The sequence below is a fragment of the Labeo rohita genome, chromosome 7, assembly GCF_022985175.1.
Source record: "Labeo rohita strain BAU-BD-2019 chromosome 7, IGBB_LRoh.1.0, whole genome shotgun sequence".
NCBI lineage: Eukaryota > Metazoa > Chordata > Actinopteri > Cypriniformes > Cyprinidae > Labeo > Labeo rohita.
In genome coordinates, this window is record NC_066875.1 from 10710667 (window position 1) to 10734980 (window position 24314).

The 24314-nt window shown below is 35.0% G+C and overlaps 3 protein-coding genes across 4 annotated transcripts in view; 2 read left to right on the forward strand and 1 right to left on the reverse strand.

Moving 5' to 3' along the window:
• Positions 1-14673, forward strand: part of galns (galactosamine (N-acetyl)-6-sulfatase) — a 54758-nt gene extending 40085 nt beyond the window's left edge. The window contains exons 13-14 of one of the 2 annotated variants that reach the window (XM_051115335.1): positions 13423-13540; positions 14028-14673. In XM_051115335.1, coding sequence (XP_050971292.1) covers positions 13423-13540; positions 14028-14114 — 205 coding nt within the window. In that variant the 3' untranslated portion in view covers positions 14115-14673. Of the gene's footprint in view, positions 1-4481; positions 5397-13422; positions 13541-14027 lie in introns of those variants that run through there. The other variant, XM_051115336.1, reaches the window with a different exon arrangement.
• The window catches only part of LOC127168555 (uncharacterized), a 280503-nt gene that overhangs the window by 150896 nt on the left and 105293 nt on the right, over positions 1-24314 (reverse strand). The gene's annotated exons all lie outside the window — the stretch shown is intronic.
• Positions 17682-24306, forward strand: aprt (adenine phosphoribosyltransferase). The gene is made up of 5 exons (XM_051115339.1): positions 17682-17805; positions 17937-18040; positions 21316-21449; positions 21548-21626; positions 23311-24306. The coding sequence occupies exons 1-5, from the start codon at positions 17729-17731 to the stop codon at positions 23448-23450; spliced, it is 534 nt and encodes a 177-aa protein (XP_050971296.1). The 5' UTR covers positions 17682-17728; the 3' UTR covers positions 23451-24306.

Below are 24314 nucleotides of genomic sequence, written 5' to 3' on the forward strand. Positions count from 1 at the left end.
AATTCCAAACCCGAGAACCCTAGAGCAAATATCAAGCTTCCACATCCTTTGAAAAGGGCATGTTTTGCATGTTTTAGACCAAGAGATGTGTGCCTTTACTCCAGTATTGAAAAACTGAGAGGCGGTGAAGCATCAAGAATCATTTAGTTGTTGCACTGTGTTTTCCCTAAATTGAAAACAAATGGAATTCTTAGTTGCCTAGAGATGTTAATTTTCTTTTAAGTTCTTTCTAGACTAGGTCTGCACTTGATGTTCTGTGGGAAACTGAATTAGCTTTCCACCTTATTATTCTAATCCTGTTGGAGTGCCCAGGTGTATAGATAGAGGCCGTATCCTCACACCAAAAACCTTATCGCCGGATTGTATAAACAACAAGAAAGAAACCACTGAATCAGTCATCCCATCAAAACTGTAATGAAGCACTGAAGCTACATGGACACTTGTCTAGAATAAGCTTACAGACTGTGACATGTTCGTCCGTCTCGGCTCTGCACAGACTCTGCCGTGTACATCAGGAGGGGCCGAGGTGGTGGAGAGCTGGATATTTGGGGTCGATAGTGAGGCACAGCTGCTGATTGATCATGCAGTCCGCAGAGGGTTTATCAAATGCGACTCTTTGTGAGCTAAAGATGACTATCTGTATTCATCGGCTGTTGGCTAGAAGTTAAAATGGCAAGACAGAATAGCTATGATGGAGACACAAAAGACATGCAGTCTCTAGGGAAAACACAGACTGATCAGATTTAAATGTATCTGAGGAAGAGCAAACTGATTGGTGGATCAGCACTAGTTTAAAGGCATTTCGTAGGCAAGGTTATTATAGGTTAGTATAGTATTATACTAAACTGAAACAAAAAAACTTAAACTAGTTCCAAAAAAGATTTTTGTTGTTCTTGTTTTTTTTGGGTCAAAAGATAGTGGCATGTTCAGATGGGTTATGGAGTGGACTGATACACTCCTCAAATGTCATTGGCCAACCTTTAATAAAGCAATGATTTATTTGCATTCTTTGTATGGCAGAATTAAATTATAATCAAAGTTCAACAAGTATCACGTGCTGCCAACAATTAATACCAACCTTCATTTCGAGGGGTGAAAACCAGAAAGGCGTAAGTGACGTTTTACCAACTGACTTTGTGTCCTGTGTACTGATTTCAATCATTTATAATAAAAATTTGTACACTAATGTATGACCGTATACTTTTGTTAGTAGAAAGAGCTTTCATTTGATATTTATATCTCACATTATTAGGAAAGGTGATTTGCAAAGATTCATAAAAAACCCCTTCATAAAAAACTCACTTCTTCTGTAGGTGAAGCTGGATCATGAAGGATTCGCTCGAACATAGATGCGTTTATGTAGATCGCCGGATGCATTCCCTTCAAAATTAAGTAACGTTAATCCTCTGCGTCTTCAGCGGCTCAGATGTCGGGAGTAAATGACGACTGCTATGTTCAATATTACATCACAAAAATACTTGTATATATGTAAAATAGTAAGAAGTGTTGGATTATTTTGATCATGGTTTTTCTTTCTTTTTTTTTTTATAAAAACAAAATCAGAACATTTATTGCTGTTTTGTTTTGACTAATTAAATTCTGTTTACAAACTCACCATATAACATTAATGGTCAATAACTGTTTGAAAAAAATGAGACCTTGCACTTGAAAATAACACATTTAGTTAGAATTTTAGTCAAATATTATGATAAGGATTTTCTTAGTCAATGTGTATTCTTAAACTGGAGTGTTTGTCGAAATTAGAAGTCTCATTTATGAGACTACACATTATCCTGTGAAATCTGCAGGGTTGCAGTTATGTGTGGCACTGTGTGACCTTTTCTTCTGAATTTTAAGCTTATAAAATAATTCCTAAATTGCAAACATTTTATCTTTAACTAAATTGTGTATTAATTTACAGATGATGTGTATATGTGTGCTGTATATTATGAGCTTACAAACGCTAAAAATACCTCATAAAAAAAATAAGCCCTGTGTATGTATCCCTCCAATTGGGGAATTCAGACAAATAATAATAAATCTATCAATTATTATTATTATTATTATTATTATTTAATTACTAATATTTGTATAATAATGCAATAATTACCTGTAATAATAGTATTGTAACCCATTAATTGGGGCAAGTATTGAGAACACACTTTTCATTTATAACATCAACTTTTTTTTTTAAGATGACAAGACCTGTCTTTACTTTGATTTGTTTCTGTTTGTTTCTTCAGTAAGATTAGCCTTTACTCCCTCAAGCCATCTTTCCTACTCTTGTTCTTTATCTTTCTGTCTTTGTCCTCATCCTTTTCTCTATCTCTGTGTCTTTTTCTCTCTGTCTAGTGCACACACATGTATTGCTGTCTCTGTCTCTTTATCATGCGCTGAGTGTTTTAGAGGGCCTAGTCTAAAGATCAGAGAGAGATGTGAATCCATTGCTTTCAACAGAGATGCTGCATTGCATGACACACAGAGAAAAATCACAAGGGTTTCTGAAAGTGATGCTTCGTATGCAACAAAATAATCAGAACTATTTTACTTTTGCTGCAAAGCACTCTGAGGTGTTTCAGACCTGTGGGCACAACTTTCTGAACTCTAATTCACTATTCTGCACCTCCTAAACATGACTTATACATTACATATATACTATGAGAGGCATACAGTCAGTCTGTCAGAAAATGCAACACTTCTCTCAGAAAATTGTTTCAATTGCAAATATTTTGGTATTCACATGCTTATTGTTTTTGTTTGCACTGCAACAACACAAAAAAAAAAAAGAAGAAAAGTCAAACTTGATAATATTTCACAATAATATTTAACATAGAACTCCAAAATGGACTGGACAAAATTATTGGCACCTTGTCAAAATTCTAAGAAATAATTGCTTTTCAAGCATGTGATGCTCCTGTAATTTATATTTAGACACACCTGTGGCAAGTAACGGTTGTGTGCAATATAGTAATCACACTTGCAACCAGTTAAAATGGAGAAAAGTTGACTCAACGTTTGTGTTGTGTGTCACACTGAGCATGGAGAAAAGAAAGAAGTGTAAAGAGTTGTCTGTGGATTTGAGAGGAAAAAAAGTAGAAAAACATGGACAATCTCAAGGCTACAAGTCCATCTCCACAGATCTTAATGTTCAAAAGTAAGACAAAAGTAGAGCTTTTGGGTAAAGGACATCTTGGCATTGTTTACAGAAAAAGAAATGAGGCCTTCAAAGAAAAGAACACAGTCCCTACAGTCAAACATGGTGGAGGTTCAAAGATGTTTTGGGGTTGCTTTGCTGCTTCTGGCATTGGATGCCTTGACTGTGTGAACATTATCATGAAATCTGCTGATTACCAAAGAATTTTGGGGTGAAACGTAGTGGCCAGTGTCAGAAAGCTGCGTCTCCACCACAGGTCATGGGTCTTCCAGCAGGACAATGACCCGAAAAACACACTTCAAAAACCACTCAGAAATGGTTACAAACAAAGCACTGGAGAGTTCTGAAATGGCCAGCAATGAGTCCAGATCTGAATCCTATAGAACACCTGTAGAAAGATCTCAAAACAGCAGTTGGGAGAAGCCATCCTTCAAATCTGAATGACCTGGAGCAGTCTGCAAAAGAAGAGTGGTCCAAAATTCCAGTAGAGAGGTGTAAGAAACTCATTCATTGTTACAGGAATGATGACATACATGATTTCAGTTATTTTTTCCAAAGGGGGTGCTACCAAATATTAAGTTAAGGGTGCCAATCATTTTGTCCAGTGCATTTTTTGGGTTCTGTGTGAAATTGTATCAGATTTGATGTTTCTTTTGTTTTGTGTGTGTGTTGTTCCAATGCAAATACAAAATAAACGTGCATACCAAAACATTTGCAGCTGTAACAATTTTCTGAGAGAAAGGTTGCATTTCTGACAAATTGCAAAGGTGCCGATATTTTTGGCCTTGACTGTATGTGTGTGTGTGTGTGTGTGTGTGTATATATATATATATATATATATATACATACATACATACATACATACACTTTTCATAATGCCCTTTTTTCATTTTCTTTCTCGTTAAACAATAGTAGATTAGTTAAAAATCATGACTCGTCCTTTGTAAGAACAGAGTAACCCTCTCTTTCACCCTTTTTTCAGCTTTATTTCTCTTGTCTCACTGTTGTTGTTGTTTTTTTTATATCCCTCTACTTTCTTGAAGAGAGACAGAGTAATTAAACATTAATGGTGTTTTTGATCTTCTGTCTCTTCTCTGCTCTGCTGGTTTCAAGCACTAACTGTGAAAAAAGAAAGGTTCATCCAAAAAAAAAAAAAAAATCAATAGCTGTGTTGAGCACTGCAGAGGAGAGAGCTGTTAGTTTGACCATCTTCATCCTCCTTATCTTTCCAGTTTACAGTGGATGTTTTCGAATAGGTCAGTATGGTCCAGATCCAAACACCAACCCCCCTCATTCTTCCATTCTTTTGCTCGTTCCTTGTCCCCAGTGAATCCGTGTCAGGCTGCTGACCGTCTGCTCTTCTGTGCACCCAGCTGGAGCGGTCGGTGCTCATTAATCTCTGTCTACACCTAAAGAGCCACTTAAGATGATGTAGAGCCTGTCTATGCACATACCTCCAGTCCAACGGCAGACTGACAGCACAGCCACACGTGCCCACTGTCCACCACAGACCTCATACTACGCCTTTGGTATACTTCAAGAAACGAGGGGCAGGTGGTGTTTTTGATAATCCAAATGGTTTAAATACATTGCAAGTTAAATGTATTTCATCTCATTTGATTGTTTTTATTTGATAGATACAAATCAAAAGACAGGTCTATTAAAAAAGGTGAACTGCCTATTTTGTCCACCTTACGTTTTACATACAAAGAAATGAATAGTATTTTTGAAAAAACTTAATAGTTTACAGTACATTACAGTATAGTAATAATTTACAGTACACTTGCATCAGACGACATTGCAAGAAGACATATTGGTAGCTTAGAAAAGTTGTTTTTCTCTACATGAGGTCTTTCATTATGTTGAGATCACATGATTAGTATACTACACATTTTTAATTCAGAACCCCGTTATGATTGACACTTTGTTGGTTGTGGTGGGTGACAAATACTTTAATAGAGTAGTATATAATAATACTCTAAATAAAAGAGTATTTCCACGATGGAATCAGTAACTTTTTCTTTTAACTGAAGCTGCATCCACACCACTAGTTGTTAGCAGAAAGTCCTTGACCACTGTCATATTAACCAGAATAACAACAACAAATTTTTTTTTACAATTAATATGAAATGACATTTACAGCCCATTACTTGAACAAAAGCTGCAGTACAGAAAATTTTTGGTTAAAAACAAACAAACAAACTTTGAGTTTTAAAAAAAAGGGACACAGCATGTAGTAATGACTACAAAATGGTAACCATAAAAGTATACTTTTCCCAATTTTATGGCAATTTAGATCTTGTTTTTGTGTCTCTATTTCACTATAATTTGTATAAGCAAATATGAAAAGTTTTTACTAAAAAAATACACTTTTGAAATAAGTTTGAAATGAGTTTGTTTCTGATTGCTGGTGTTTAAAAAATAAAAAAATTAGTTAATGCCAGGTCAAAATGACAATAATGCCCGGCGGATGGCCAAAATATTCTATGTGGATACATGTTGGGTAAGAATTCAGAATTTTTATATTTATTTTGACATTATCCAACTATTGTTTGTCAGAATGTAGTATATTTTTTTTTAAATCATTTAATTGCATCACATTTGGTGTAATTTTATTCAGATATTCAGATTCAGATATATATATATGGCAGTGTTCTGAAACTTTTTTTTTGAAATGTAAATCAAATAATCACATTTCCTTTAATGTTAAATAAACATTACTTACACTAACAGAAAAAATATATATATATTCTATTTTATATTTTTACATTTACAGGGTAATATTTATTTAAGCCAAGCATGAATCTCATCAGGTTAGTGTTTTTAAGTATTTTACATTTATTCCAAAATAATAACTCAAGGCAGTAACAATTTAAACAATATATTTTATTTTGTGAACCTATGAATTTTTCAGATCATAAGTCATCAAAGCTCCATAAATATTGGTCACAGACACAGAAATTGACTTGAAATTTCACCAAGCTGATTACTCACTAAAAACTCCTACAGATCATGTTTTCATGCCATTTCAAGTCTTATTTACTTACTAAATTAGTCTTCCCATTAATGCCATTATATTGTTCATTTAGACTGATTTGCGATTGCGGAACACAAGAGGCAGGATTTATTGCATGAACCAATCACAGCCGAACAAACCTAGTCATATCCAATCAAATTTGACTCCCCCACCCCCCCATTCATTCTCAGTTATCCCCCACCAAACTCACTGCACGATTTATGAGGTCTGTTAAAACTCAGTGGGCTCAGGGGAGGTGAGAGAGATGTGGACTGCTGGTGACGCTGTTTGACAGTTTGTTTAGAAAAAAACGTGATTTATACACTTTTTAATGTTGTATTTTGCAATATAGAAGTTATTTTATTTTTGTAGTACAGTTTTTTTTGTTTTGTTTTTTTTTTTCCCTCATCCAATATTCTGAGGAGACACTGCCTCGCTTGCCTCCTTGGAAGAAATGCCCCATATATAGAAATAAATTGCCAAAAAGCTTACAAGAGTTAATTGGCCTTGAAAAGGAAAGTCGATTTGGTAAATGATTACAAAGACATAGATTCTTTTCATTTAGAATAACATGCACCAGTAAATCATGCAAAATAAAAGAGCATAAATACAGTCAGTTTGGATTTCACGCTGACCTTAAATCAATTTTGCAGATTTTCCTGCACAAAAATGGTGACTCCTTGTAAGTCCTGCTATTAGTGGCAGTGCTGTCCTGCCTAGAATAAAAAAACAAGCCAAGCTAACAGGCCAAGGAAATCGTTTGGTCTACACAACCTCTGCCATGCTGACCCCCATCTCACGGCCTGCCCTGCCTGCCTGCCTTATCCCGGCCGAGAGCACTTAAGTCCCATCCTGCCTCGGGCTAATGTAGCAAGCAACTCGGGCCTCATCTGCTGCCGACAAGCACTTCAGCCCTCAATCAATAGTGCTCGTAGAACTGCTCAATTTCCACCGGGGGAATGGTGGGGGGGAGAGAAGCAGAGAGAAAAGGCAGAGGTATTTGATTGCCTCTTCAGCTCAATTCCCTTGTCTGGCTCCAACTGTGTGTGTGTGACTTATTTTATTCATTCATTCAGTTAGACTTGTTGGTGTTTTTACCATGTGAATACCGATTCTCCCTTGTTTCATTGTGTTCTCCGCGTGCAGCATTGGAGAATGCTGTTTTGTGCGCGCTAGAGTGTGAATCACTAATCAGTCTGGTGACACACCTGAGCAATGCCCCTGCCCCCTGGGTGTCATGCATTATAAATCAAAAGACTGTATTTGCATGCATTGTTATTATTAATCATGCGTCTACAGTTGTAGAAAGGAAACCAAGGTTCAGAAAAATGCTAATGAGCCGTGCTGACTGTGAATTTTCCATTGTTTGTCTGGACTGTAGGCATAAATAAACATGTTATGGTTAATTATTGATTAAGGACCCAAGGGCATAATAGACAGGACATACAGTGAAGGCGGCATACGTTTAGCAGATCGAGCGCCGAATCGCCCTGCCCCTTGGTGCATCTTCGCATCTATCATGAATAGAAAACCAAATGTTTCCTGCGTCTGTAATCTGAAGCCCTTTGAATTGATCTAGCATTTTACCCAAGCGGAGATAAGAATTACATTATTTTATTTTTGTTTGTTTTGTGCGATATATATTGTCTACGATAATATCATTATTGTTGTTTAAAGTCCACTTCCAAAACAAAGATTCACATATAATGTACTGACCCCCTTGTCATCCAAGATGTTCATGTCTTTCTTTCTTCAGTCGTAAAGAAATTGTTTTTTGAGAAAAACATTTTAGCATTTTTCTTCATATAATGGACTGATATGGTGCCCCAATTTTGAACTTCCAAAATGCTTTTAAATGCGGCTTCAAACTATCCCAAATGCAGAAAAAGAAGGGTCTTATCTAGCATGACAATAGGTTATTTTCATAAAAATAATACAGTTTATAAACTTTTTAATGTGAAACGCTCGTCTTGTCTTATTCTACCTGGAATGTTTTCTACATACCCTAACAAATTCCTTGTGTGTGAAACACACTTGGCAATAAAGCTCTTTCTCATTTGGAAGCAGGAAATATGTCAACAACTAGACTTCATCGTTATTATCACAGGAAGACTAATTCTTACTGTGGGGAAAAATTTAGCCCATCCCTACCCCAAATCTTTTTAAATATCTGTATTATAAAAAATGCTGGGTTGTTTTGTATATATATAAATATGGACTAACCCAACTGTTGGGTTAAAAATTTAATTGAAAAATTTAATGCAATAGTTTGGTTAGTCCATATTTGACCCAACATTGGTTTAAAACAACCCAGCATTTTTAGAGTGTATTTATTTTCTTTTTTTTTTTTACATCAAAACATTAATTATGCATTTGTAACTGCAGGTTAAATACATGCATGTCCTGCATTAAACAGTCACTTTAAAGGCATCTACATGCCACTTCAGATGCAGCTTATGTGCCACTTCTGCATTGCAATCAAAAATTTTGTTGATATTGATTTAATTTGATTGGTAGTTGCCCTTTAGAGTCTTGCTAACTGAATTTATTTATTAAATTTAAGAATTTGACACAAAAGATGATGGATTTAATTGGGATAAAAAAGGGGGCAGCCGTGGCTTGATGGTTAGGAGGTCGGGCATGTAACAGAAAAGTTGCGGGTTCGAGTCCCAGGTCCGGCAGGGATTGAAGGTGGGGGGGAGTGTATAACCAACGCTCTCTCCACCCTCGATACCACGACTGAGGTGAGTCCCTTGAGCAAGGCACAGAACCCCCAACTGCTCCCCGGGCACCGCAGCGATAGCAATGGCTGCCCACTGCTCCAGGTGTGTGTGCACTTGGATGGGTTAAATGCAGAGCACAAATTCCGAGTATGGGTCACCATACTTGGTCACGTCCTTTTCTTTTTTTTTTTTTTTTAAATTGGTAAAATCTAAATCTAAAGGTAAAATGCCTATGGAAGCTAAAAATAGAATATCCACAAAAAAAATTGTTGTCAACAAAATTTCAGAAAATCTTAAGATATCATTTTTTTGTCAGTATCTCACACCCCATTATCCCACACATTTGACATGCACGAGACTCAAGCTTAAGGTTTTATCACAAAATCACACTCAGTCTCTGAAAATTGATGAATACAAGGATGCGGGAGAGTATTTGAATGAGAATGCCATCATTGAAATTTAAATGCAGAAATTTAGACAATGTAGAAATACATTGTAGAAATGGTTTCTGTTTCTTTCCCACACTCCCTCTAAACACCTGTTCTGGGAGAACGGGAATGCAGATTGGTTTGTAGCAGCAGCAAATGTGCAGGTACAGCTATCCACTGTAATTATGAAAATGTAGGGGACTTCAAAGTCCCAAAAATACATGCAACTACATACCCTTTCTTTATTTTCATTGCATGATTTTAACTTGGAGGTTGTACACTTTCCATAATGTAATATATAGCCACATCAAATTATCTAGTAAGCAAGCCTAAAATTTGTAAAAAAGAGTTCAACTGAAATGTTATAAATAATTGTAAATCCCATTAACCAGTATACTTAAAGGAACTGTATTAGTACTAATACAGAAAATACAAATTTATATTTTTGTGTTGAAAACTAGCATGCACAAGTGACAAAAGTACATACATCTGTTTCATGCTTGAGAGCTGCTGAGTCATTTAGTCATAGAAATGACTGAGTAAATGAGTGTAAATGTCAGCATCATCATTTATGTCTAAATGATTTAAGTGTGTCAGGTAAAACATGAGCTCAGCTGTGTAATCCAATAGGCCTGCTAGTTTATTTTGACCATTAGTTCTGGTTGGTGGCTGCTGTAAATATTTGGTAGATGCAGCATTATGTTTCGGGTTTAAAGGTGCAGCAGTCAAATAGTTAGGAATGCATAAGTTGTTACTTAATGCTCAATTACACTACAACTACTTCAAAGACTTCAAAGTCACCACCGCAGACCTTTAGTCAGGTTTGATGCCATATTAAATTGAATGTAAATGAAAACAAAGCTGTGAAGGATAGACTTCACTTGACACTGCAAAGGTTAGAACTTTCCACTTTGAAACTGTTTCGTGGAGTTTTTGTTCTTTTTGTCCAGAAAGATGTTTTGTTACCTAATGATCAATATGTTGTTAAACAACACTACAATCCATCAAACGTCCTGTACTTCTATCCTCCACAGCCTTGTTTTTAGTCCTGTCAAAAATTAAATGTAGTGCTAGCCTGACTAAGGTCTATCAAGATTCATCAACTCTTAGAGGCTTAAAAAAACATTTTTCCTGAAGTTTGAGCTTAGTTTGCAAGAGTATGGCTGATGATGCTAGACAGAGAAACTTTTGGAGCAATGTTAGCAGGCAACCACGTGAGACACAGGACCCACGACCCATCTAAAGTATCCAGATATGAATTTGTTACCCATTCAAGCAACATTTCTCAAAAAAAGTTGTCTGGCAAAATAAAGTTGCCCTGTGTATCAGCCTAACACAACAAGTCTGTGAAAGCAGACTAGTGAGTAGATAAGTTTACCTGTTTAGCGTGATGATGTTAAATGTCCCCAACAGCCTCTGTAGTCCCATTTAGCCACTTCTCAGTGACCACCAAGTAAATGCTTAAAAGAGGTCATCGGATGGCCATTTTCCACAAGTTGATATGATACCTTAAGGTCAAAAAAATCTATAACATACTTTGGTTAAAATTTCTCAATGGTAATGTAAAACAACACCTTTTTTACCTTATCAAAAACAGTTCTGTTTATAGCGATTTGGTGCATGTCCCTTTAAAAGAAGAAGTCCACTTCCAAAAGATAGATTCACATATAATGTACTCACCCCCTTGTCATCCAAGATGTTCATGTCTTTCTTTCTTCAGTCGTAAAGAAATTGTTTGTTGAGGAAAACATTTTTTCCATATAATAGACTGCTATGGTGCCCTGATTTTGAACTTCCAAAATGCAGTTTAATGCGGCTTCAAACGATCCCAAATGCGGTTGTAAAGATCCCAGCCGAGGAAGAAGGGTCTTATCTAGCCGAACGATTGGTTGTTTTCATTTAAAAAATAAAATTGAAATACTTTTTAATCTCAAACGCTCGTTTTGCCTTGCTCTGCCTGGACTGTTTTTGTTGCGGTTCATGACATTTTGGAAGTTCAAAATTGGGGCACCATATCGGTCTGTTATATGGAGAAAAATCCTGAAATGTTTTCCTCAAAAAACATAATTTCTTTACGACTGAAGAAAGAAAGACATGGATATCTTGGATAAAATAGTCTACTGGTGTTATACCTTCAGTCATTTTAAATTTGAATTACCTTGAGTTTTTTTTTTTTTTTTTTTTTTTTTTTTTTTTTTTTAAAGCATTTTCCTTACCTTATTTCTTAACATATAATACATATGACAAGTTTGTACAAGTTGTAGCTTATGCATCTTTTCTGCATTTAACAAGGGATTTATTTATTTATATTTTTTTAACATTTACATCATGTTGACAAATTCATGTGTGGTGCACTTGGAATAGAAATGTCTTTAACTAGAGACTTATTAAAGAATTTTCAAGTTGACAGGTTAAAAATCATTAAAAAAAAAAAAAAAAAAGTTCTGAGAAAATTAAGATTTTAAGTTTTTGCCATATTGCCCAGCCCTACAATGACCCCTTTAAAAATTTCTCAAGGGGATTTTATTGGAGTAAAAAAAAATGTGTAGAAAAAAAAAATGTGAAGGAAAAACCATTGTCTTCAGGAAAGTGCTAAAATGCTATTTTTGAATTTTGACCTACAAAAATGTCATTCCTGCAGCACTTGGCAGTTATATTCCAATCAGTCACTGATATTGGTCAACCCCTAGACGGAACCTCTTAAAGGGATAGTTCACCCAAAAATGAAAATTCTGTCATTAATTACTCACCCTTATGTCGTTACAAACCCGTAAGACCTTTCTTCATCTTCGGAACACAAAGATATTTTGATGAAATCTGATTGATGAAATCACACATTTGTGTGGTCAGAATGCAAGCTTCTACCTCACATGATGTCACATGGACTATTTTAAAGATGTGCTTACTACCTTTTTTGTGTTGCGAAGATGAATGAAGGTTTTACGGGATTGGAAATGAGGGTGAGTAATTAATAACAGAATTTAGATTTTTTTGGTTGAACTAACCCTTTAAATGCTGATGAAATGTCTCTCCGGAGTGAAGTAATGTGTCTCAGTGTTTTGGCGAATGGCTGTTCAGAGTGAAGACTATGGGTCCGGGCTGAGCGAGAGGGGAGCAGATGTTGGCGTGCGGCTCATGGCCGATTTTCCCGGGGGAGGGCAGAAGTGTAGAGACTGGAGGTGTGAGTCGGACAGCGCCCAGAGTAATTACACTAATTGACACTTCACCCCACACGTACACACACCCCTTCCCCGGGGGCCAATCAGAAGACTGCCTTTGAGAGCAGGGGACAGGCCTGACACAGGTGCTGCCTGCCTTTGTATTATGGCCGTAATTGCAGTGGTGATATTTGTCTGCGTGTTTCTCGCACAGACACGCATTCTCTGAAGCCCATTAAGCCTACAGGTCCTATTGAGAACAGCGTTCCTTTGAAACCATCAGGGTCCCTGCACACTACGCAGGGGTGCGGGATGCCGTCCAACACAAATAATGAGAGGACACATGACCGCTTCTGTGGAAATGGCAACCCTCAGGGACCTCTGTGTATGTGTGCGTGTGTGTGTTTTTATTGTGGGATTGCCCGTCTGTCACATATTTTTCCATGCATTATCTTGTAATAACCATGCATGAGTGAATAATTAATTAAAACTATTTTATATTCAGTGCTAAGATGAGGCTGTGAAGACAGTTCTTAATTGAAGAAGACGATGCAGCTGATGTAAACAGAGTTACCCGAGAGCAAATATCAGCTATTGCTTTGAAGTCAAAGCATAATTGACTGTAAATCAACTGTAAAATGTGTTTTCAACCATGTTTTTGGACGTGTGTTAGTGTAATGTTATAGTACCATAGTATTCTTAGTTTTCTTGGAGTACAAGTATATGGTTACTGAGTGCATCTCACAAAACCAAAACCATCAAAAACGTCAGAAATTCTAAATATATTTTCTGTTTTGCATGAATAAAATGAGGGATCTTGTAAAAAACTTCCTAGTGTAAAAAGGAACAAAAATCAAATTTTTATTACTGTAATATGAAAAAATGTTGCTGTTTGAAGTACACATCTCTTTCCTTACCTCTCCCTTTCTCATTTGCCTTAAAGTGTCCAGTCTAAGGAGTACCAGGATGTATTAAGACAGGTGACCGCAGTAGTGAATCGGCATCAGAAGGATTTGATCCCTGGAATGCCGCAGCTCAACATGTGTGACCTGGCTGTCATGGTGAGATGATTATTGGTCGACTGATACTGTCACTTTAAAGTGTTACGCATTTGCATAGGTTTCAACAGATCAGATTTAACCTTTAACCTTAGTTTTCCATTGGCCATGATCATATCAAATAAACATTGTTCATTTTTAACAGGCATCTTTTGATTTCAAACCTGCTATTAGTACATTTCTTAAATCAAATAAAATGGTACAATAGACCTGTCAAGCTTAAGCCTTTTATGTTTTCCATGTTTTTTTTTTATTTTTTTTTTTATTTTGATGTATACACAAATGAATTGATATATATATATATATATATATAAAATTTAGTTAGTGTGCTGTTTATTATCAGCCTTTCTGTTACAGCAAAATTGTCCTTATTTTGTTCCATTAACACACTGGAAGATTGTTTAGGTTCACAGTAGACAAAAGGCATCTTTTAACAGCTAGTGGTGCAACAGCTCCCTCACGTGTTCATGTGTGTTCTCATCCTCCTCAGAACTGGAGTCCTCCTGGCTGTGAGAAGTTGGGCAAATGTCTTCAACCCCCAGAGTCAAATCCATATAAGTGTGACTGGCCACATTAATTTAGTTATCCATAAGAACTTTTATGAAGACGTCTCTCGCAGTCAGATTACATTTTAAGGATCTTTTAAAATGATTTTTTTGTGTTTTCTGTGTGACTGTTACTTAAATGTATTGTTTTACACAGGAAAGGGGAACAAAATCTGATTTTGATATTAAAAAGCAGTGATTTAGTGTAGTTCTCATTTTAGGATATTAAGTGTCTATGAGTATTGTTTAAGAAAAAAATAGTACAAAATTTTGTACCAAAAAATAAGTTAAAAAATAGCTTAACAAACGCATTGAAACATCTACTGACAGCTGCCTGGAACTCACTGGAGCTCAGTTACTGACTGACAGACAGACAGTAACAAAATTACCAAAACACACTATAATCATTTCGTATTTATGTTTGCCAAAACATAAATTAGACTATACATGATTGTGCAATTTTTCATTAAGTTAAACAATTAATTGTACGGTTTAAATTTATATTGACTTGTACAATGCATTTAAACCATTGTCAACTCTTGAATTTTTTCTAAAGGTGCAATAAAATATTTTAAAAACTCACATGTGACTGTGCATTTGACAGAATCTTTGATAATTTTAGTTAATACCCTGCTATAAAAAGATAAAGCTGGCTGGTTTTAGCTGGTCATCCACCCTGGTCTAAGATCAGATTTAACCTTTAACCTTAGTTTTCCATTGGCCATGATCATATCAAATAAACATTGTTCATTTTTAACAGGCATCTTTTGATTTCAAACCTGCTATTAATCTTTGTTAATTTTAGTTAATACCCTGCTATAAAAAGATAAAGCTGGCTGGTTTTAGCTGGTCATCCACCCTGGTCTAAGATCGTCATAGCTGGTCAACAGGCTGGTTTTAGAGGGGTTTTAGCCACTTTCTTAGCTGGTCAGGCTGGGAGACCAACTAAAACCAGCTACTTCCAGCTTAAACCAGCCAACCAGTTCAAGCTGATTTTAGCTGTTTGTTTGTTTGTTTGTTTGTTTTTTGTTCATTGTTAGTTCATATTAGTTCACAGTGCATTAACTAATGTTAACAAACACAACTTGTGATTTTAATAATAATGCTGAAATTAACATGAACTAAGATTAATAAATGCTGTAAAAGTTTTGTTCATTCTTATTTCATGTTGACTAGTTAACTAATGAACCTTATTGTACAGTGTTACCGAAATATTTATTAATTATTTAAAGATGATCCATATTTTTAAAAGCAAAGTAATTGCTTGGTCTCCTGTGTAGAATCTGTTTGTTTTTCCCACTACAGATGCAAGATCTACAGAATCCGCTGGGATTTTGTTCTTTGGTCCCATGACAGTGCACCCCTCCTCCTTTGTTAAGGATGGAACGATCCTGTGGCTTTATATGTGAATAACATCTATAGTAAATTATTTGTATCATTAATTATATTTATGTTATCATGACAAGGTAATTTAGCCCACCTTTTACATAATCTTTTACCACGTCATTTATTAGTGACATTTCCATTTCAATAATAATAATAATAATAATAATAATAATAATAAAATAAAAATAAAGAAAATTACATAAAAAGATGAAAATGTTTACAAAAGTAATACATTTAACAGCTTTCTTTTTTGTCAGATTGTAAATAGATTTTAGGTATTGCTTAACTTTTGGTAACAATGGTTTATAATACTTATATACTTGCATTTATGTAACTTTGCCAGCAAAAGTAACAGATTAATCAAATAATATTCCTTATGGAATGACGTGATAATTGAAAAAACAAACAAAACAAAGTTGAAAGGTGGGCAAGATATGATCTCTAACAAATGAGCAGAAATCTGACCAAAAATTAGTAAGGACAAAATAAATGAAAAAAAACGTTTCTGTGTGTAGACCACAAAATGTACATAGTACAATATCACAGTTAAATCTGTTTGCAAGGAAATAGTTACAGGGATAGTATTTATGAATGAGTTTGAAAGTAATTTCTTTTACTTCATTTGTGACTAAGTATTTATGAGGTAGTTTCCAGATTTTATGCCATATCAAACCATCAGCGTTTTTAGACCACGTTACCTGATTGGCATACATCACAGGTTTAGGGGAGGTCTTTTTTTTTTTTTTTATCCCCAACCACATTTTTAATAAAACTGGTAGCCGTTCCTTTATTTTGAAATTCATCAGCAGTGTCTCCTTGCTTAGAAGCTTTGCTATGTTCATGGTTTCTCACTCCATAGAACATTTTTACGGAATAACAGGTATATTACCATCAGAAATAAATCATTATTTTTCCCCAGATGGTTTCAAAATAATATTAATTGTATCCTTTGCTTATTTGATGACTCAGGAAATATTGAGCAATTTATGACATACCATAGTTTCCCAATTCCTCCAAAATAGTTTAATAAAGTGGTTGAAGCAATTCCACCTGGATTAATTCACCTTGTTAAAAGTCACTCTTTATTTATTCCAAGGAGTTCACTTGTTACTCGGTCTACTTTGCTATAGAAAGCCGTTGATCTGTTAGACAAGAAACCTTGGTTGATGATTTAGACTGGAAAAGAACTTGGCTCTTACCTGGGAAATACTGTATTTCTAATAAAGCAAAGGAAACACATTTTTAAAATTTTACATAAAATATATCCTGTTAATTCTAGTTTCTAAATATTCAGACATTGACAGCTCATGCTCTTTTTGCAAACAAACAGAGGAGACTTTAGTACATTTTTTCTTTTGATTGTCCTTTATCCAAGCAATTTTGGTCTGACCTAGGTTCTTTTATATTTGATTCTGCCAGTGTTTTTTATTATAATAATACTAAAAAATAAACCCTTGGAACATACTATCAATTTTTTTTATTTTTATATGGTAAATTTTTCATACACAAACAAAAATTCGCAAATAGTTACCCATCCTATCCCCCTTTTAAAACTGAACTAAACGCATTTCTAAAATCTCTTCATCTTATACAGAATAAAAAACCCTAAGATTCTTGAAATATTTTACAGAGGTATTTAAAGAAAATCCATGTATTTAGATGCTTTCCTTATGTGCTCTTGTTTGAATATCTTTGTAATATCATTGTAATGTCATTCTCATTGTGGTGTTTTTATTTGTTATTCTTTATTTTTATTAATTTATTTATTTTGGTAACTTTTTTATTTTATTTTATTATTAATGCCTAAGCGTTTGTGTTTGTCGTCTGTTTAATTTATTATTACTGGTTATTATTTTATAGTTTTGTATGTGATCCCTTGGCTAGGTTCTTATACTGTTTGTTCAAGCATTAATATATATATATATATATATATATATATACTTTTGCTATGCTTTTTTTTTCAGTTACATTTATTTTGTAATTATGTACATATTAATACAAATATATACATCTCACAACAGAAGTAGAAAAAGGGTATACAGAGAGAATAATAATAAAATAAAAAAGAAACACACAAAAGAACAAGTGCATGTACATGAGTAAAAAAGGATCTTTGCCAGGGATCCCACTTTTGCTATGCAGAGACCTCAATCTTACATTTAATGACGTAAATGTCATGTGGTGAGGAAGTGTGTGTTATTGGTTGACCTGAGCACGTGGACAACTTCCCGTCTCAGTCCAAATAGTCCCAGCGCGTGTCATGGCAGAGAAACTGGATCTTATCTCTAAGTGCGTTAGAACTTTCCAGGATTTCCCTACAAAAGGGATTCTATTCTAGTGAGTATTCATATACAATATCATTTTATCATTTTAATAATGAGCGTATCGTTAATAAGCGTGTGGAATAAAGCGGAATACGGATTTGGCAGTAACACATGCAGTTTCATATAGTTTCTGTTTGTTTGCAGTGATATATGTCCGATTTTGAAAGATCCGAAGGCACTGGCTGCAGTGACAGATCTGTTTGAGGAGCATGTGAGGCACACGTACCCTCAGGTGGATCTTATAGTCGGTAGGAGTGCATGTTGTACATGTGTATGGCACCCGTGTTACAAAGTTCAAAACGTTGCAAAACTCCTTTTTTTTTTTTTTTTTTTTTTTTTTTTTTTTTTAAGGTTCAATCCAAATGGGATCCTAAAGGATAACTGATTAAATAAAAATCTTTTTTTTTTTTAAATATTGTTTATTGTTTCTATTCGATAGTGTGTTATTGTGTAATACCTATTGTTCATTTGGAATTACAAAACCGTTATATCACATAAAGATCCTGGATTAGAGGACCTTCCTGATAGATTTGCTTAGAATTCCTTGTGATGTCATGCAAGGACTTTTTATCCTATTGGTGATCATAATGGTACTATTTGGAAATTATTATGCTGCTGCATAGCAACACCCTAGCAAACACTTACCATGTATTTCCACTGGCACGTAGCGAGCAGAGCGTTGTGGGCGTTTTCAATTCATTCCTGTGGAAGCTGAGCTTAAACGCTTGCGCAGTGCGTTTACGCTTAACTTCCATAAGAATGAATGGAAAACGCTCGCTTCGCCCTGCTCGCTACGCTGTAGTGGAAATACGGCGTTAGACTACCTTAGCAACAGTCTAGCAACCATCCAGAACACTTTAGGAACTGGCTAGCTTCCAACCAGAACATCTTAGAAACTGTACACCAACAATCTAGTAACAATCCTGCAACCACCCAGAAGCAGAGACATTGAGAAACAGAGTTGCAACACCACAGGCTATAGAAATACAAAGATGGTTCACTCCTGTACCAGGGCTCGAAATTAACTTTTTTACTTGGTAGCACTGGTGCTCCCAAGTTCAAAAAGTTAGGAGCACCGAATATATATTAAGGAGCACCACAACTGCCAATTGAGAGGAACAGCCAGCAACATCCTGATGATTAATAGTTTCACCAGTCAAATGGGCTGATTTTGAAAGCCTTTTTTTTTTTTTTTTTTTTTAATTATTTATTGCATTAAAGGGACAAAAAAGAATGAAAATATGAGTACATGAAGCCAAGATGGCAACCACTGCATTTTTAAACTTAATTCACACAAAGATGCTGCATGCATGAGCCGTTTCTAATTTAAATTAGATATCTGAAGCGAAAACAGAATGGTCTGACAGACTATAGCTTTGTGTTATGCTACATAAAACACCTGGGCCAAACCACACATGAATGATAACTTAATCAGCTCACTGTATCGGCTCACTGTATCAGCTCACGGCAGTCATATACTGTGCAGTACTTAGCGAAAGTTTTGTAAAGAAATGAAAACAAGTGGCACCACAACAATTACTAGCACTCGCACAAATGCTCCCAAATATATTTTGAGGTTGCACAGATTAAATTCCGGGAGCATATGCAACCAAAACGGTCGCAATTTCGACCCCTGTATACTTACGAATAAGAGAAACTGCAAAGCACAATATAGCGGAATAGTCCCGCCTTCTAAATGAAATAGCCAATTGCTGATTGGTAAAGTGTTGCGTCACTGCAGCGTCCGTTAAAAGCTCTAGCCTGAAAATAAACTTTTTAAGCGCTATTTAATCATAAGAAAAAACATTCATGGGGCAGTTCATTTCAGATTTTGTTGCCGATTTGAAATATGTCATTTAATTGCAAGTTCAGCAAGCAGTTTTTGAGATTTCAGGTTTCCCCTATTTATTTAGATGGGACTTGGTCTTACACGAGCTGCCTGGCGGTGTTGCGAATATGGCCGCTGAGTGAACAGACTTTCCTTGAAAGGGACTTTGACAACACTCCCATAGGCTTCCATAGGAACTAAGGAATGCTGAAGTAACACATCATGGAGAAGCCAATATTTCCAAACAGCCAGTAGTTCCAGCATTGAAGCCCATTCAGTTCAGTGTGTCTCAAGAACACTTGCCGATAAATTGAAGAAATTACTCCTTTCGGAAATGGTATTTTATGAAGCATGTTATAGTTAATGTTTATCATTAGATAATAGACAGTTATACTATAATTGCAGTTGGATAATGTGAGAAACTCCTTAATAGCGACCATAACCAGATGCTAGTTGTCATATTTTTAGGTTAGTCTTTCTGCAATCTTTCTCTCCCTGTAGGCTGCCCATTCAAGGAATTTCACTGAATGCAATTGGTTGCCTTTTGTTAATTAAATAATTAACTTGGGGGTTAAATTCCATATTTGCTTGCCTTTTGTAATATTCACTTATGTTGTATGCTTGTGTGATTACTTGTGAGTAATTACCCTTTTTAAATTTGACATAAATAATAAATCGAAACTTATAAAAATCAAGTGTTTGATAATATACATTCAAATGCAAAACCTAAACAAAAATAAGTAGTTATAATGAGTCAAGTGTATAAACGAGTCAAGGCTTGTTTGCGAAACTAGAGTAGAGCTAAATACATATAGGCTATATTTATTAAACAGCTATACATGCATCTAGTGGTTATGCAATGGCATTACATGTTAATATTATTTTTCTAGCCACCAAAAACCTCTAATTTGCCTCTTTGCACTTGAATTTAAAAACTTTTTCTCTATTTTAACCCTAAATACTTCACTAATTGTAATATAAATATTAAGCATGTTAGAAAATGTTATATTTTAAACGTTCATTCATGGATCATAGTTATTGCACATTATTTATTATCAAAAATCTCCTTAAAATATTAACTAAATAGAACTGAACTAAAATATAATACAATTATTTAAGTAATTAAAAGTTTCCCTTAAGGTGTTTGGTTACATCTGACTGCCAAGGAGTATGGGAACATATTAATGTTGTCTCTTTATCACTTCCCAAAATAAAATGCTATTGTAAATTGTTATCACAATCAGTGCACATTATGTTTTAATAATTATTCTAAATTGCTGTGAATATAGTGAAACTGCTGTCTATCTGACTTAAACCCATTCAAACATATTAACAGCGTGGAGTTGTTTGGAACTATCGAGAGTTCCGTGAACCATGTGGTGGCGAGATCAAAGATGTCGCAGCTCCGTTTCTCATTGGCTCTGCCCAGAGCACCTAACATCCACCCAGAACACCCTAGAAACCACATAGCAACCACTGCCATTAAGCATTAATACTTTTAAAACTACTTCAAGCTGGTCAGGCTTTCTCAAGCTAATATCAATTGAAAAACATTATATTTAGTTGTTTAAAACAACTTGTCTTTTAAGGAACTGTTGGATAATTTACTATTTTTGTCCCAGAATTTCTGACTAGCAAGAGATTGCAAGTAGAGTATCGTTATAGTGATGTTGTTGTTTTTTTTTTATCTGCTAGGACTTGACGCTCGAGGATTTCTATTTGGGCCGCTTTTGGCTCAGAGATTAGGTGTAGGATTTGTTCCAATCAGAAAAAAAGGAAAGCTTCCTGGCCTAACATCATCAGTAGCTTATGGTCTTGAGTATGGAAAGGTAACTCCATTTTATAAATTACTCAATATCACATCTAGTCTATGTGCAGTTAGAATGCAAACGTCTGTTCATTATGTAATTTAGCAGTATTGTTTCAGGCTGAGGCAGAGATGCAGGAAGATGCTGTTTCTGCGGGACAGAAGGTCCTGATCATTGATGATTTACTGGCTACTGGAGGTGAGTGAGACTTTAAACCTGTGTACTTAAAAGCGATCATGAACTGAGAAATAACCCTTGAGTGTTTTTTTTTTTTTTTTAATATATATAACATATAACAGGTCAATTAAAACATCTTGTAAGTTTCAGAACTCCAAACGTTCTTGTTAGTGTAAAAACAGCTTTTTTGAATCCAAGCTCAGAAAACGACTCATTTTGGAATGTTCCACTTTATGACGTAATAGTGAGGAGAAACCCCACCTCTGCTTCTACATCATTGCCTCTTTAGCAACGCTGAGTAGCGCAAATGCTTGGAGTATGTCAGAAATAGAACAAGATATCAGTTTGCTGTCAGGGATCTATGTCAATCCATGCCCCATCCAGTGTAGATAGATAGATGGATATAGAGATAGATCTAGCATCTATCTTAATAAGTGTCATTTTAAAATAGTCATTTTAATAAGTGATATAAGTTAATAACTGTTAGCCAATGATAGTGTTTACTTGCTAGTTTTGAATGCATCCTGCCTATAAAAACAAGACCATTCTGCAGAGAAGCTCAAAAACAGGATAGAAAACAGCCTATTACTTCTAATTTATGTGTTTTATAAGTGAACTTCAGAGTACATTATAAAATAATAACAAAAATGTAGTTCATGAACCCTTTAAGCTATACTACAGCTTAATTACTATATATACACAGTGCTGGGTAGTAACAGATTTGGATGATGCAGTCATATTCCAATCATTAAGTATTTGTAATTGTTTTATATTATTTAAAAAAAAAAAACTCACAATCATACTAGTTACTTTTTTATTGAGTACATGATTACATATTATTCACACAATAGCATTAATTCTCTTGAATTCTTTTTTTTACCTTTTAAATTTGCCTTCTAAAAAGCTTTATGTATATAATAGATAATTCTGACTTTTTCTCACAATTGTGAGATAAACTCACAATTTTGAGAACGATCATAATTGCGAGATATAGTCACAATTCGGACTTTTCTCAGAGTTGCATGATATGAACAATTGCGAGAAAGTCAGAATTGTGAGAACTCATAATTCTGACTTTCTTGCAATTGTGAGTTTGTCACAATTTGGACTTTTTCTCGCAATTGTGAGTTTGTTTTTGTTTTCTGCAATTCTGACCTTTTCTCAGAATTGTGATATAAAAACTTGCAATTGTGAGTTATAAAGTAACATTTTTTCAGCGGCAGAAACAGGTGTCCATACCAACGCCCTGCAGTTATTTGGGGGAAAAAACAGTCTGGCAAACCCTGGCATAATGTAGTTTAACACACTTCATTATGTTGATAGAGAATGGAATGTTGATGTTGTTTTTTTTTTGTTCTCTTTAATATCAAAACGGTACAAGATTTGTCAACTCAAGGTGGTAAATAAGTTAGGTCAAAATTAATCTGTACTAACTGCAGTTTTCATCATGTATTTTGAAATCAGTGACAGACTAAAATTTACAACAAATCTACTCAGAGCTGTGTATGTACACTGTATATACATATAAAACGAATTCATAACCAACGCATTCAACTCAAATATCTAAACTTTTGACTGAAAGTGTATTTTTACACCAAGCTGGGCAGTTGTTGATTCATCATGCCTAGAGTTCAGTTTAATGTACCAACAGCAACCATGTAAGTTCTTTTTTTTTTTTTTCTTCTTCTTCTTTTCTTCCTTTTAGGAACCCTGCATGCAGCATGTGAGCTGATCAAACATCAGAAGGCAGAGTTGCTGGGCTGTTTGGTGGTGATTGAACTGAAGTTTCTCAATGGATCAGAAAAGCTGCAATCAACCCCTGTGTTCTCACTAATACAGTATTGACAGTACTACTGCTTGCATGACGTAGTCTGTTTTATCTTGGCTGTCTGAGAAGAATTACATAATATTTACATTATGGTTTATAGTTCAGGAATATTAAGAAATTCCAATTTTTATAGTACTGCTTAACCCTTTGAGGGTTTGATGGTTTTAATTCCATTATGAGAAATGACAAACTCAAAAAAAAAAAAAAAAAAAAAAAAAAAAAACAGGCTGAAATCACATACAGCGTAGGTGCAATCAGTATTCAGCTGCTAAATAATCCCCTACGTTTCATATATTGTGAAAGTAATCTCACCATACCACATTGTCATTACTGTGATCTTCAGTAATCCTCTCATTTGAAGTTCACTGGACATTGCTTCTAGATACTTTTCAGTTAACTGTTTTATGAATACATGGACATGTCACTTTCCACATACTGTTTTTCTGTTGTCATACACAAGTAGAAGTATGTGACTGCAGATGCAGTTACAAAGGTTGTATACAGACTTATATAGCTTGTGTACAGACTCTTGAGCTTCCAGTTTGTGAATATGAAACACTGTTGCTTGCATGAACTTGTTTATTGTAAATGAAATATGCACATTGGTAACAAAGTTACCAAAGATGCCAACTTAAGTAGATCTAACTTTTTACATGTCTACAGTTATGAACAGTTATTGTCAAGATGCAAAAGCACAAAATTCACAGTCTCATACAACGGAAACAGCAGATAAAAACGTAGTGACCGCCAAACTCTAAGTAGTCTTGTAAAATACGAAACTGACTGAACATACATTAAAAAGTCACTGTGTCATCTAAGAGTTAAAATCCAGGCATAATCCATAATAAAATATTGCACATGGTATTTTCTCAACAGTCTCG